Genomic DNA, 15,251 nt, shown 5'->3' with positions numbered 1-15,251 from the left:
TGCGGCTTACAACGTGTTCAATATATCTGTAGCTGCGTTGTCCAGTCTCCAACGTATACGCTACTACTTACAATGTTCTGACTGTATCTATTCTCGTCAGCTTACAACTTGTTTACACAGTGTTTGAGCTATATGTATTAAGTGTTTATTATTAAAATCATGCAAATATATAAATAAATATATTAAAATATATATACGTCACGGGACGTGACACCTCCCCCTTAAGTCGAACGCGGGATGAAGCATTCAGGTGGGGCTTCAGAGTTCCACATGGTGCGAACGTCCGCGTTCGAACGTATGGTGGAAGGGTCGTCATAAAGTACTAGATTAAAGAAATAGGCATAATTGTTCTCTTTGGGTAAATTTATAATTATACAAAGAACATATATAACCACGAAGAATACAAAATGATATAAAATTTAGTGTTTTAGAATGCAAACTTACATGTTGTATCTATAGTTTCTAGTGTACGAAAACAAAATGGAGCTAAATGCCCTCTCTCATAACATTTTGCACATGCGTTCAACCATTTGTAAATTTTTATTTTATTTGTACAAACTTGTGCATCGACAATTATGTGCACGTTTGCATTGCCATAAATTTTGACAACTCACTCAGTATACATTTCTTCTAAAAACATATATTTTGCTGCTAACGCTTCTAAAATATAGCGGGCAGCATTTTGTGTAGATGCAGACTCACCTTCATATATAAATTTTACAATATTTTTACGGATTATGCATTTTTACCCAAATGGTGCCAATGCGGCGTTGTGATCTAATGTCTTGACAATGAAAATAGGTTTTAAAAAATCTTATTCGATACTGATTTCGTTTAGGGTTTGTACAGCCGAGGATTTCGAGAGGGTTGTTTCCATTCCCATTTTATCTGTAAAAGAGAAGCATCAATCTTTTGATTTGTAGATGACATGGCGTTGGGAATTAATTTAAACTATATGGTATTATAGTAGATAATTTTTATTCCACCAATAGTTAGTGAAATTCTTTTATTTCAGTTTATTCTTTATTTTTATATAACATATAGTACATTTCCAAGTAAACTTTATTTACATATGCAGCTTTGCAATCAGAACCCGTACAACGAATTCCGGAAGAGAAAAATAAAAAGTGACATACAAACATAACCTGCAAACGTACAAGAACATGAAAATTCGTGCACCTGTACTGAAATGTACCTGAAGAAACCCTACCGATATAAATCTCTGAGTATTTTCCAGCGAAATAGCCATAATCAAAATTTACGAAATTTAAATTAGACCAAAATCCAGATTTTTTTAGAACGTTTCAGTACTCGTACAATTTTTGCGATCATATAATGTTCCTTTTGTATTTGTCATGTATCGGGCGGTCAGAGTTATTTACAGTAGTTGGCCGTCGCTAACCCGACTCTCCCTTTTTAAATTTCTCTTCAAATTATTAACACTTTTTTTTTAAATTGAGGAATTTTCTCAGTATACTTATTTATAATTATAACTTATATACTAATATACAATTTTCTAGTTGAATTCAAAAATGTTGTATTTTTTGGCGTATCTCATTCCATTTACGAGAAAAGTCGTATTAATTCCAATTTTAAGCATTAAAAAAAATTAGATAACTGAAATCATCGAAACCCGTAGATTCCGAACTATTATGTTTTAGGCTGTTAACTTTGAAATTTAAAAAATCTACTTCTAATTTTTAATCCGAAAGTTTAAGAGGGCTAGGGACACCCGTGGGAATTCAGAGTTGAGTGTGCGAGAGAGACAGAAATATGATACGCACGCCCCAAAGGGTGGAGCTTCTGAGTGGAAAAAAAATTTTCGACAGCCAATCATAGTTGGAATATTTTCAGAATAAAGGGTACACAGTAAGAAAAAGTGTAAAAAAATTTCCTGCGAGAAAGTAATAATAGGGGGACCGCCGGCCAGGTTCAGGCATTGTCTGGAAAACGGTACCCTTGCAGCGGGTGGTAGCTTGTCGAGCGGACGGTTTTTGGCCTCGCGAGACCCTTACATGGTTTGAGATTAGACACAGCGGATAAAAATCAGAATCTTGTACAATATTCATTAATTAAACTTTAATATACTGCATTAGCCTCGTTATATTATTATGAGTAAATCAAAACAAGATTGAAAAAAATCGGTCAATATTTTCCACGTTAGTTGATCGTTAAAGCTTTATTTTCCTAACTCATTTACCAATCCAGGCATTCCATTAAAATTTTCATCTAATCGAAACATTTCATTGGGATAATTTCAAAAATAATTTCCGGGCCTATCATTATTATTTCACAATTAGAGAGTAAGATTGCAATTGAAAACACTTTTTTTGGTAGTGTTTTGAGAAACTTGAGGAGTTATTTCTCGGCTCTTAATGATAAACAACTTTTCTTAAATAATTCTGAAAAAACAGAGATCAACGAAGTATGTGCACGGAGTAAATTAAAGGCAAGTAACTAACAATCTTTACGGAAGTTGCAAAAATTTGCTAAAAATACTTCTCTGACGTTCAACGGATTTGCACGTTTCGTGAAATTCTGAATTGATTGATATATACTTTTAGGAGTCACTTTTTTCATAAAAAAATGGTATTATATTAACAATAAACTTAGTCAAAGTTACCCTACTTTTGAAGAATTATTTCTCGGCTCGTAATGATTATTTCACAAATTTACAACATTAATAACATCTATTGACTTTTCATCTGCAAGTATATGTACCTATCTGAACAAATTACTTCAATAAATATGAAAAAAACAGAGGTCAATGAAGTATCTGCTCGGAGTAAATTGAAGGCAAGTAACTACCAATCTTGACGGAAGTTGCATAAATTTGCTAAAAATACTTCTCTGACGTTCAGCGGATTTGCACGTTTCGTGAAATTCTGAATCGATTGATATATACTTTTAGAATTCACTTTTTTTTATAAAAAAAATGGTATTATACTAAAAATAACCAGTCAGTTACCCTACTTTTGAAGAATTATTTCATTTTTATGAAAAAAGTGACTCCTAAAAGTATATATCATTTGACTCAGTATTTTAAGAAACGTGCAAATCCGTTAAACGTCAAAGAAGTATTTTTAGCAAATTTTGTCGGAACTTAAAATTTCGTTCATTTCATTAGAGAATCAAGAGAAAATTCAGAAATGAACCTAAGAAGGTTTTCTTAAGATTGGTGCCAAATGTGAAACACAGTTAGCGTAGGCATTGTGACCTTCGTGGCTTAGGACCCAGCTGCTGTCCGGCGTGAGGTAAGGGGCATGCAGTGCAGTGAGTACAACAGCGTGGGCGTGCCTAAAGATCTCCGTAATATTTGGCCGCTAGGATCGGTAAATGCTGGCCTTAAATTTACTCCATGCAGACACTTCGTTAAACTCTGTTTTTTCATATTTATTTAAGAAAAATTGTTTAAATTGGTACATACACTTGTAGATGAAAAGTCAATAGATGTTATTAATGTTGTAAATTTGTGAAATAATCATTACGAGCCGAGGTAACTTTGACTAAGCTTCTTGTTAATTTAAGAAATGTTTATTGCAATTTCAAAACACTATAGACATAGATCATTCTTTTCTGAATGCAGAAATACCATATAAGTCATATTTTTCATTGTACTTTCGAAGAAAATAGAGTTCAACGATGACCTTACTAAAGCTCATGTCCCCAGCCCTCTCAACAAAGGACCCTTGAGTGTCGGCTAATCTATTGATATAGCTTCTCTGCTTGTTATTTATGATCGTATTTCTATTTCAATTTCGGAAAGGACATTTTAAAGCCTTTAAAAGATTTAAAAGAACTACCTGGACCTTTAAATATATCTGCCCGAGTGCCTGCGCAGAATTTCTCTGAGCTTCTCTGACCTTAGAGAATCTATTGAATATACTCAGAGATTTCTATCGGTGGGAAAGAAAAACAAAGTTTTTCGCAACGGAACGTACTTTTTGATTATAATTGTACTGTAAATGGCAACTTTGTACAAATAAGTACATTTATATATAAATATCTTTTAATTATTTTCTTCGAGTATTTTAGTCTCAGTATACAAAACCTCTTTCGGAATTATTATTTTAAAAGGATCATTCAATCTTACGTACAAATCATTCAACAGGTATATATGTATTTACAAGGTTAAATATTAAAATTGTAAAATTGGATTTACATAGTATAGTATAAATAACTACTTTTGAAGAAAGAGAAATAAAAATGATATAGCTTCCTATCAGAAAATAAGTTTTACATTGACAATAGTAATAATTTCTCAAGAACCATTCTTCTAATAGTATAGAGGAAGATGAGAAAAATTATGGTTAGAGATTTGTATATGTAGGTAAAAAAAATTGGATATTGAGTGCTACAGGAAATAAAACCGAATACGTGTTATGGTCTGGGGCTATTTCATCAAAATTACAAGTCTGCAAGTTACAGGTTAGTAAGTTACTAGCTTGTAATTACAAGCACTTGTATTTTCTGTTTCACAAAAGTCTTACGTCCACTTGTAATTAAAAGTAATATCTCCTGAAAGTTACGATTAATTCTTTAAGAAGATAAATCTTGTGCCATGCCGTCGAAGGAAATAACAAAGGGGAAAAAGATCAGTGTTTTACAAAAGACACGCTTTCTGGCCTATACTAACCTATAAATATATACAATTCTTTTGACGTATGTAATTCTTTATCGACTTCAGAATAACCGATAATTATATCGGAACTTTAATAAGTACTTCCTTACTTAATCCATAATACAATTTTCACGGTCAGAAATTTCAGTAAAACTCCTTAAAATATAACTTGTATTTACTCTTACCACTTTTACCAAACAGCAAAGACCCTCCAAAATTTTTCTACAAAATTACAAGTACTACTTACAAGACGAAACCTTTCTGAAACAGAACGCTTTTGAACTGCGCGATATTACTTGTAAAAGGAGTCGCCGTACTTGTAGCTTGTAAAAAGTACCAATGACTTTATGAAACGCTTACTTTTAATACAAGTTACAATTCCCTAGACTTGTACTTGTGAATTGTAACATGTAGGTTTTATTAAATAGTCCCCTGGATGGATTCTCTGCATAAAGGATTATAAAACTGAGCCTAGGTGCCTCAACAGTCAAGGTTCATTAGGTATAGGAATTGTTAACATGAAAATTAAATAGTTCTTAACTATAAAATGTTTAATTTTTGAAAACGTCAAAATGTTGAAGAAAAAATAAGTAGAGAGGTTTAGTTTAAAATTAAGAAAAGAGTCTGAAAAGAGTAGAGGGTGCCATGAATTTGTAACTGTATATGTGAGGGCTACTAAAAGTTTTCATTCTTGATTTTCTTCTAGTTTTTTTAATGTGTTCTGAACTTTTCTAAAAATTGATATTTTTCAATGAGGAACTATTAATATTGTATGTTTGATTAGAAATTGACGGAATTTCTTGAAGAAGATAAATCATTGATTTGGAATTAATTTTATGACTACTCGTATTGCAAACGTCAGATCTCTACGTACATCCTACGATGAGTTTGATGTTGTTTTAAACTATCTTATGTTTGAAATTATATAATTCGAACACGTTTAAATAAGACAAAAATGGATATTGGAGAAAAAGTTTCGAATGGAGAAGGCATTAAGAATCACTAGTTAAAACAATATTTCTGTTTAAAACGCCTGAAAGAAATAAATAAATTTAAAGAGCACATTTTTTATTCGAATAAACTGACGATGTAAAGTCAACTGAAGAGATAAACCTTGCGTCGTTTCATATACATACCATTATACCATATGCCATATCATTTCACATACATTTTATTGTAAGCTCGTTCAATCCCAGGATATTTTTGAATGACATTGTTGCTTTCACTGAGACGTGGCTGACAGTACACATTCTATCAAATGAATTCATTGACCTGAACAACTTTGATGTTTATCGAAAAGAGCGACTTGAAAAAATTAGGGGAGGACTTTTATAGCAATAAATTGTAAATATCCTAGTACTGAAATTAGTATACACCAACATATGACATTTTTAAATGATATTGAATTGGTTCTTGTCAAACTTAAAGTTCATAACACAACGACTTTAAATGTCCAAAATTGATCAACCACGTCACGCTACAAGAAAAGCGATAACAGGGCAGCAATACTTAAACAGCTTATGGATTTCCATGATTTAACTCAATATAATGATGTTTTGAATTGTAACTTCAGATGTTTGGACTTAGTAATGCCATATTGTCATAAATTAAAGTAAATGTATTTATCCCATAATTGAAGAAGATAAATATCATCTCTCGCTTATGATTTGTATTGCAGCAGTTGATTTAAAAATTTCAAAACCCAATTTTATTCGAACTATCACTATGAAAAAAATAAACTTTAGAAGATGCGGTTATCCTTCATTGTATGTAGATATTAGTAATGTTGATTGGTCAGTTTTGAATGCGTACGAAGATTTGAATGAATGTTTTAATAGCTTTAACAATATCCTCTATGGACTTTTTGAAAAACACATACCGCAATGCGTAACCTCTACTGCACTAAAATATCCGCGCTGGTACATCAGGGATTTTATTAATGGCCTAGCTAGTAAACGTGACCTTCACGCTAAATATAAAAAATATAAGTTGCCTAATATTTTACAACAATATGAGGTTCTGCAAAATAATCTTAATGCGCTGATTATATTGACTCACAAAGAATATGTGGAAAGAGTTGAAAAAGATTTATCGTTGAACCCATCGTGTTTTTGGACATATATCCATAGTTTCTCTGACATAAATACAATACCGGGCATAATGAATTATGAGGGATTAGATTTTGATAAACAGAATGACATAGTAAATTCCTTTGCAATATTTTTCAATAATGGTTACAAAAAACCTGTTAATGATTTCTTACCACTCTCACCCATGTCTTCGACTAAGTGACATGTAAAACTAATGGGAGATGCATTGCAGTTAAATGTTATAGACGTACTTTAAGCACTGAAGTCTCTCTCTTAAAAAAAAATTCTGGCTCTGATCAAATTCCGTGCTTTATTGTGAAGGATTGTGCTTCTGCCTTCGAAACCCCACTAACTATGATATTTAATCTTGACATAATATGGATTTATTTCAAACTAATTGTCTCATCAGCGGAACACGGATTTGTTCCTAAGAGATCGACTTTAACTAATTTGCTAACTTTTTTCAACTTGTAACCTCTATGTTGTACCAATTTCGATAGGTGGATGTACTTTATACGGATCTCAGTAAAGCTTTTGATTCCATAGATCATGGTATTTTAATGATGAAACTACAAAGGATTGGTCTTCCAGACAAAATCCTATCACTAATACAATCGTATATCACTAAGAGAAAAAATGTTGTACAGTATTATTTGCTATGTATTTAAACGATGTTGGAGAAGATATGGATCCGTTTGTGTACCACGTACTGTACGCTGATGATAAAAAAATATTTTTGCCAATTAGCACGTTGGAGGACTATTATGTTCTGCAAAATAATGTTGCATTTTTTATAAATTGATGCTAAAAAAACTCACTATATTTGAATATCTTGAAATGCAAAGTTATGACTTTTTAGCGCAAAAAGGAAATTGTCAAATTTGATTACTGCATAGAGGGTATAATTCTGGAGAGAGTCCAAGTAATTCGTGACCTTGGTATATTATGTGACCCACACATTACGTTCACTTTGCAAATTGAAGAACTTATAAGCAGTGCTAATAAAACGTTGGGTTTTATGTTACGAATATGTAAAAATTTCAAATCTGCGAGTATATTGAAAACCCTGTTTAATACAATGATAAGATCGAAGCTAGAATACGAATGAGTGGTTTGGTCACCTCGACACTCCAATTATGTGGCGGCATTAGAAAAATGCCAAAAGCGTTTCCTAAAGTTTCCCTCGTATAAGGAGGATGGTTACTATCATCCGCCAGGCTCTGACTTGGATCAGATGATTACAAGATTTGATGTATGGACGCTCGAAAATAGGCGAACCTTTATGGCAAGAATCTTCTTATTTAAAATTGTCCGAGGACTTGTAGACTGTCCTTACTTCTTGTCTATCTTGCCAATTACTGTTCCAAAACACAGTGCTGGATCACGGTTGCTATTTTATTTGCTTATAGCTGCCACTGGTAGGATGCAGTGATCACCATTCTATTCATTATGCATTAATTTCAATCGAATGTGTTTGACAATACCAAACATTGATCTGTTCTTCATAAGTATCTCGGAATTTACTAGCAAGGTCTGCCAATATTTTACAAGCACCTCTAAATAAATTAAAATAGGAATAGAAATAGAAATTATAATTAAGATTCATGCTTAGAAACAGGTGAAATTCTTGTAAAGGTAGCCCGAAAATTGGTCATTGACTGCTGGGCTTAAGATGTTCCAATATATAAATAAATATACATTACATAACCACACACACACACATACATTTGTAAATAATACTTATTTAATGTCCTTCTATCTATTGAGAATAATAATCACAAATTTAATTTATGTAATAAAGAAAAGTATATTTAACTTTCTTACAACAAAAATTTACAATTCACTTTTGAATTAGAGCAAAATAAGAGTATTCATTTCTTAGACATGACGCTAATTAGAATTAATAATCATATTATTACTAATTGGTTCCAAAAGCCAATGTCATCTGGTAGACTAATTAATTCTCGTTCAAATCAACCTATTCAACAGTTTCAATGACTAAATTAATATGTGTTTCTTTAAAGAAACACATATTGATTTAGTCATTGAAACTTTTAATTCTTACAACAAAAATTTACAATTCACTTTTGAATTAGAGTAAAATAAGAATTCACATGTAGATCAACTTAAGGTTTGTGTTCCCTTTTCCTATAATTTTTCAAAATTGTCTAAAATATTAAATAGTTATAATATTGCTACGATTCCTATAATCTAAAAAACGTTTAATTTCTGTAATAAATTGAGGTAAAGATATTTCTGAAAAATGGGATGAAACGAATCTAGTTTACGAATTATCTTGTAAGAAAAGTCCTGCGTCTTATGTGGGTGAAACGAAAAGATCCCTAAAAACTCGGATAAATGAACATATAAATAAGAATAAAACGGAGTTGGTTGTTTACAAAAATCAATATAATTTTAGTCATACTTTTGATTGGGATAATGTAAAAATTATGGATCGTAAATCTAACTATAAAAAAAGACTTATCTCAGAGATGATCCATATCAATAGCAATTCCAATAATATTAATAAAAAAGAAGATATTTTTGCTCTCAGTCATATCTACTTTCCATTATTACAGAAATTAAATGTGTGATTATTCATTTCAATAGATAGAAGGACATTAAATCAGTGTTATTTATAAATGTATGTGTGTGTGTGATTATGTTCATGTATATTTATTTATTTAAACATTTTAAGCCTAGCAGTCTATGACCAATTTTAGGGCTACCTTTACAAGAATTTTACGTGTTTCTAAGCATGAATCTTAATTATAATTTCTATTTCTATTTTAACTTATTTAGATGTGCTCATAACATATTCGCGGACCTTGCTAGTAAATTCCGAGATACTTATGAAGAACAGACCAATGTTTGGTATTGTCAAACACATTCGATTGATATTAGTGCATAATGAATGGAGTGATAATCCCTGCATCCAACCAGTGGTAGTTATGGGCAAATAAAATGGCAGCCGTGATCTGGTATTGTGTTTTGGAACAGTAATTGGCAAGATAGACAAGAAGTAAGGACAGTCTACAAGCCCTCGGACAATTTTAAGTAAGAAGATTTTTGCCATAAAGGTTCGCCTATTCTTGTAATTATCTCGTCCGACCAGGATCATCAGAGACACTACATGCTTTTTACATTCCAATTGAAATATCATTCTGTTCAATCTCTGAAATCACTTTTTACACGTCTTATGCATCACCGCACCTTCTTTTAAGGCTGAGAAAATAATTTCGGTAGCCTTGGCTGCGATTTTTTAGGTAAAATCCGTAGGGTCGGCACGGGTTACGGGTTTTGTTTATTTTAGATATCTAACTTTCTTTTCGATGTTTAAAATTTGAATTAATATAATGTATCTCGTAAATGGAATGAGATACGCCAAAACGGACAAAATTTTTAATTCAACTTCAAAGTAGTATATTAGTATATAAGTTATAACTATAAATACGTATAATGAGAAAATTCATAAATGAAACAAAAGTGTTACAAATTTGAAGACAATTCTAAAACGGGTGTCGTTTTGATTGCGGCCAGTTACTGTAAATAACTCTGCCTGCCCGGTACGTGAAGAATACAATGGGAACATTATATAGACGTCCCATCACTTCTCAGTGCCGTTTAGATGCTAAAAATCAGCACAAACAGCTACTGAAACGGCACTGACGGCCCAGTGCCGTTCACCAGTGCTTTTTCATCGGCAGGTTACACCGAAAAACAATTTCAGTTAGAACAAGAGTAAGACATTAAAGTAAAACCAACGGATTAATTTGTAGACCTAATAAAAAGATGATTTGGAAGGGAATTGAATACTTAAATATTTAAAAAAATAAAATCCAAAGAAATGAGAAAAAGAGTGGGCATCAAGAATGGAGCCCGAAACCTTCCAGTTACAAACTCAAAACCCAATGCGCTGCTACCTGAACTGCTCAGAACTCCCATTGTTTACCATTTCGTAAAAAATCTGAAAACTAAAAAACCGGAGCAAAAAATTGATATAATAATAATTAAAGTTTTTAAAAGAAATACTAATAAAAATAGAGTACACTGAACAATTTCCATTCTTTTCGGATCAGGGGACGAACCCCAGAACTCTTTCTCGGAAGCCTGGCTCGTTCTACCACTAGATCTATCCGGACTCGATGTAAATAATAGAAATCACGGAATTTTGAGGATTTGAATCGACATTTATGAGTGAATTCCTGTTATCGCTAATCGAATATCAATAATTTACTTGATTATTTTAAACCAACTTTGTAAGAATCAGTGCATTTTCTCATTTATATGAATAAATAACTTTAATAATATTAAGAATTTGAAACTTTCTATAATTCTAATGGTAGGCGAATTCTTCACTGATTAGGAAAATGTTTGGACCTTAGGTGGGAGAATCCGCGGGTTCAGTAGAACCGAGCGATTGTCGAGTTCCGAAGGGGACCCAAAAAAAATATACTGCTGGTAATGTTAAAGTGGTCAAAGTGGAAACTCATCGTTCTGATTAGAATTAGAAGCTCTTTATTTAACAATTAAGCCTGTTTAATTTATACAAATTTAAACACATATAACAAGCTTCATAATTTCTTTCGTCTCATAAACTCATGATCGTGAAAGAAAAATTGTAATAGTAATTTTATTTGTCACTACCTAAGTAAAATATAAAACAAGGTTGGCATTCACAAATACATATATCATTAACATAAAAAATCATACTTTTTCCAATTGTTTTTACTTTCTCTTAATTCTCCTTCTTCATACGATTTGAAGTCATTCTATATATTATGGAATCACGACCCGGGTCCATACTGGCGATGGCAACTGAAAAAGAAATATTTTTTGTTAGCATATATTTGAAGTGAAGATCTGTGTTATAGGGCGGGATAAAAATGTCAGATCGATTTCTTTATTGTATAAGTTGAAATTAACTTCAATGTGAATTTTTATTTTTGTTAGTGAAATACCTCCCTTTATGAGAAAGCAAATTGTATCTCTATGGGGAAGAAAACAGCCATAAAATAAGCACAAATGAATACATACATAGTACTTTGCATCAGCCTTTTTTTCTAAAATGAAACGGATGCACCCTAAATTATATTCTGCGATCATATAAAATCTTCTTTCTTTCGTCGACTGGATAACCTAACCTCAGCTTTGCCAATTTCGCTGTAAATTATGCGCTTGCTCGAAACGAGAGTTAAAAAAATTATGGTCAGGTCAGGGACATCGCCATTGTCACTCTGTACTCGACTTGCGCCCAGATCAGATCTTCCTGTTGATCCCAGATCAGTGGAGGTAGTCTCTCCCCGGTCTCTATGGTTTAGCTCGGGCGAAAAATTCTCACACCTAGATCGTCCCAGTTGTCTGCGACCAGCGAAGCTTCTCTCGATATGTCAGTCGCTGTCTTTAACTATTTTCTTAACCTCTAACGAGCAGAAACCCAGCCGATGAGAATAAGGCGCGAAATTTCTGATAAATATCTTCACTTTTAAATAAAATTTCAATTTACCTTTAACCACTTTGCTTACTTTTTTATAAACTAGTTACCTACTAATAATTTTAAGTAATGAGGTTCAGTCTCAGCTCACAGGCTGGCCTCAAAACAAAAAAGAAAGATCATTCGAAATTTTTTTGTAAATTAGTCTGTGATAATATGGAATAATATTGAAAGCATTTCGTGTAAAAGAATAACAAATAATCGTGGAAGAATTGTTAAAATTCAGAATTTTCTAAATATTTTAATTATGCAGGTGCCGTTAGGCATGAAAAAGATAAAGTAAAAAAGATCTTATAAACAATGTTACAAAATAAGCGTGCTTGAGGCTTTTAACCTTTCAGCGCGCGGGCTGTCGTAAAATTTACGACAACTGCGCAAATATCCCTGTCCTATACGTATTACCTTTTATTATGCGCTGAGCTTCCACCTATTCCCAGGTCAGTCTCTTTCTGAACTCTAGACAGACGATTTTGCAAAGAATTGTTTGTTATACGCGTCTTTACGTGTAAGTATATTACGTATCCTGTACTATTTTCTCTGATTTTTTCCACATTTGTATCGTTCCACAGTGGAACCGAATCGCGAAAGGCTGGCCAAAAGTATAAAATGGGCCAAATTATGTTACTAGGGTGTTTTCGGGGTTGCTGATTACGAATCCGTTATCAAAAATTTAGAAAACAAAATGGCGGATCCAATATGGTGGACGAGTATGCTAAATGAATTAGGCGTTGTTTTTGGGGGTTGTTGAATATTATTGTGAGGTTGGAAACATAATATGAGGTTTTGTAAAGGTGGCGCTTGTTACTACTTTTTATTTGAACATTTTACGGCTGTTTTACATGACATTTTGGAATTGTTTAGTTAAAAGTGATAGGGGTGAATTTCAAGGGGTTATCGAATATTATGGATGGTAAGGGAACAAAACATAAAGAAAATAAAAAACAGACATAAAAAATTTATTGTTTGTTTTACATGGCCTCACTGTGGAATTGTTTCGTTAAAAGTCATAGGGTTGAATTTGAGGGGCTGTTCAATATTATTGATAGATTTAGAACATAACTTGGGGCTTTAGAAAGGTGACCCGGGGCTTCTGTTTTCAGTTATTAAATTTTGTGGCTGTTTCACATAGAAAAATTTTGGAAGTCTTTCGTTAACTTGGATAAAACCGAATGTCGTAAAACTTACGAAAAGCGCTCGCTCATGGAAAATTACATGGCGCGCCCGCTGAAAAGTTAAGGTCACGTATCCTAGCATGTAAAAAATTCTATGAATTTTACAAACATTTTTTGTCCCCCCCTTGAAATTGCGCCATTGTATGCACGTGAAGCAAGCGTAATGTGGCCGCTTCCGTCTCAGCGAAGTTCGTTTATGTCCACTCCGCCGCCGGGCTGACATTAAATCTTACGCTCGCTACATGAAACTTTACGTCTGCTACATAAAAATGTACATGCCCGATACTTAACATTTTACGCCTGCTAAACATACACTACACTACGCAAGTTAAATATGTAGAAAATTATATTTATCTTTAAAAAAAATGGCATCTCTGGACCTCACCGTCTCCCGTCTGCTAAGTAGGCTATTTCTTCCTTTCACTTACAATTTAAAATCGTCAAGAACACCAAATATCCCTTATAGCTTGATTTTAAGGAGGGTAGGACAAAAGTATGGTGTATATCAAGGCCGGCGGTTATTTTGTCTTCTTCACATCCTCGATACACAATGTACTATTATTGCTCCCCTGTCGATATCAGCGCGTTTCAACTCATTCGAGTAATTCTAAAACTTTTGACTTGGTAAAACTTTCCTTCGTACTTTAAAGCTTAACGTAAAATCAAATAAAATTAAAATGTTGATAGCTTCGAGTCGTTATGAAGTAGCTAACCTTAACAATCACCTACAAAGTTTTAAATTTAAAAACGGGGCTATAGTGAGGTACTTGGATTCATATATGTTTTAAATTCTAATTTAATTAAAGCTTGGACTTAGCACCGTTTAGTTTTCACTGTTTCCATTATTTTTATCATTGCTTTTTGCTTCCTTATAAAGGAAACTTATTACCCGTAACGATTTCGAATTTTTTAAATTCATTGATTTAAACGTTCCTTAATTAAACATGCCTAATATAATGTTCTAAGCAATTTTCCAGATGTATGTGTGTGTGCGGATGTCACACTATTTTGTGAATACGATTACTGAAAGACGGTTACAGATGAATGGATGAAATTGGGAGGGCTTTTTTTTTACAAAAAATATCTTGAAACTTACAGAAGGATTTCTAAAAATATTGATTACATTTTAGTAGGACTTTATATTATTTTAAAAATCGGTTTTCATTGTGACACTTTTTTTACTTGCATTGTTCAAAGTTCAAGAGTACGGGAGTTATGGACATTTATATAATTTGACAAATCTGTTTTAAACACAAAATTCTTTTCATTAACATAATTCAATGTTCAACAAAGTGCAAACAGCCAAGATCGGATTCACAGCTAGTTGTTTTACAGATTTTATGTAATAATAAATTTATGCATATTTTCAATATATGGAAGAACTAAAGTCCTACTAAAGTCAATTACTGGGAACTCTGTAAAAAATCGAACACATCAAAATTCCGGATGATAACGGAATTATTTCTCTTCATTTCGTTTTAATTTTCACTAAAGGTGACCGTGATCTCGCAACTGTATTCATCAACGACAGCTGGGACTAGGAGGGAATATAGAGGGCAGAGAATGTATGTTTTTAGGGAACTTGGGGAGTGAGCAGGACAAATATGAAGTTATGGAGAAAAAGAAGTTGTTGAAAGGAAGAAATGAAAGAATAGAAGAGGATCTGACATGGCGGGAAAGAAGAAGAAAGTGGTTAATCGAGCGAAAGGCATGGACTGAGAAGTGTAAAGGTAATAGGGTAAGAATTGGCAGAGATAGGACATCGGTCAACGGAGAGATTTGGGTTTGGGACGATAAAGCAGAAAAACTGAGGGAGGTTAGGAAAAGGATAGTGAATGAAGGGAACAAAGATAATGAATAGGGGATTGCAAGAG

General features: G+C 32.8%; 1 protein-coding gene across 1 annotated transcript in view; it reads right to left on the bottom strand.

Annotated features, from left to right (window-relative positions):
• Positions 1-788: 788 nt before the first annotated feature.
• LOC117171548 (ATPase H(+)-transporting accessory protein 2) overlaps positions 789-15,251 on the bottom strand; it is a 125,771-nt gene continuing 111,308 nt past the window's right edge. Inside the window, exons 7-8 of the mRNA XM_033358967.1 lie at positions 11,425-11,529; positions 789-888 (exon numbers count right to left, since the gene is read on the bottom strand). Coding sequence (XP_033214858.1) covers positions 11,450-11,529 — 80 coding nt within the window. The 3' untranslated portion in view covers positions 789-888; positions 11,425-11,449. The remainder of the gene's footprint in view (positions 889-11,424; positions 11,530-15,251) is intronic.

The sequence above is a fragment of the Belonocnema kinseyi genome, chromosome 4 (assembly GCF_010883055.1).
Source record: "Belonocnema kinseyi isolate 2016_QV_RU_SX_M_011 chromosome 4, B_treatae_v1, whole genome shotgun sequence".
In the NCBI taxonomy this organism is placed as follows: Eukaryota; Metazoa; Arthropoda; class Insecta; order Hymenoptera; family Cynipidae; genus Belonocnema; species Belonocnema kinseyi.
The sequence above is the reverse complement of the archived record's forward strand: the minus strand, read 5'-3'. Positions and strand labels throughout refer to the sequence as shown.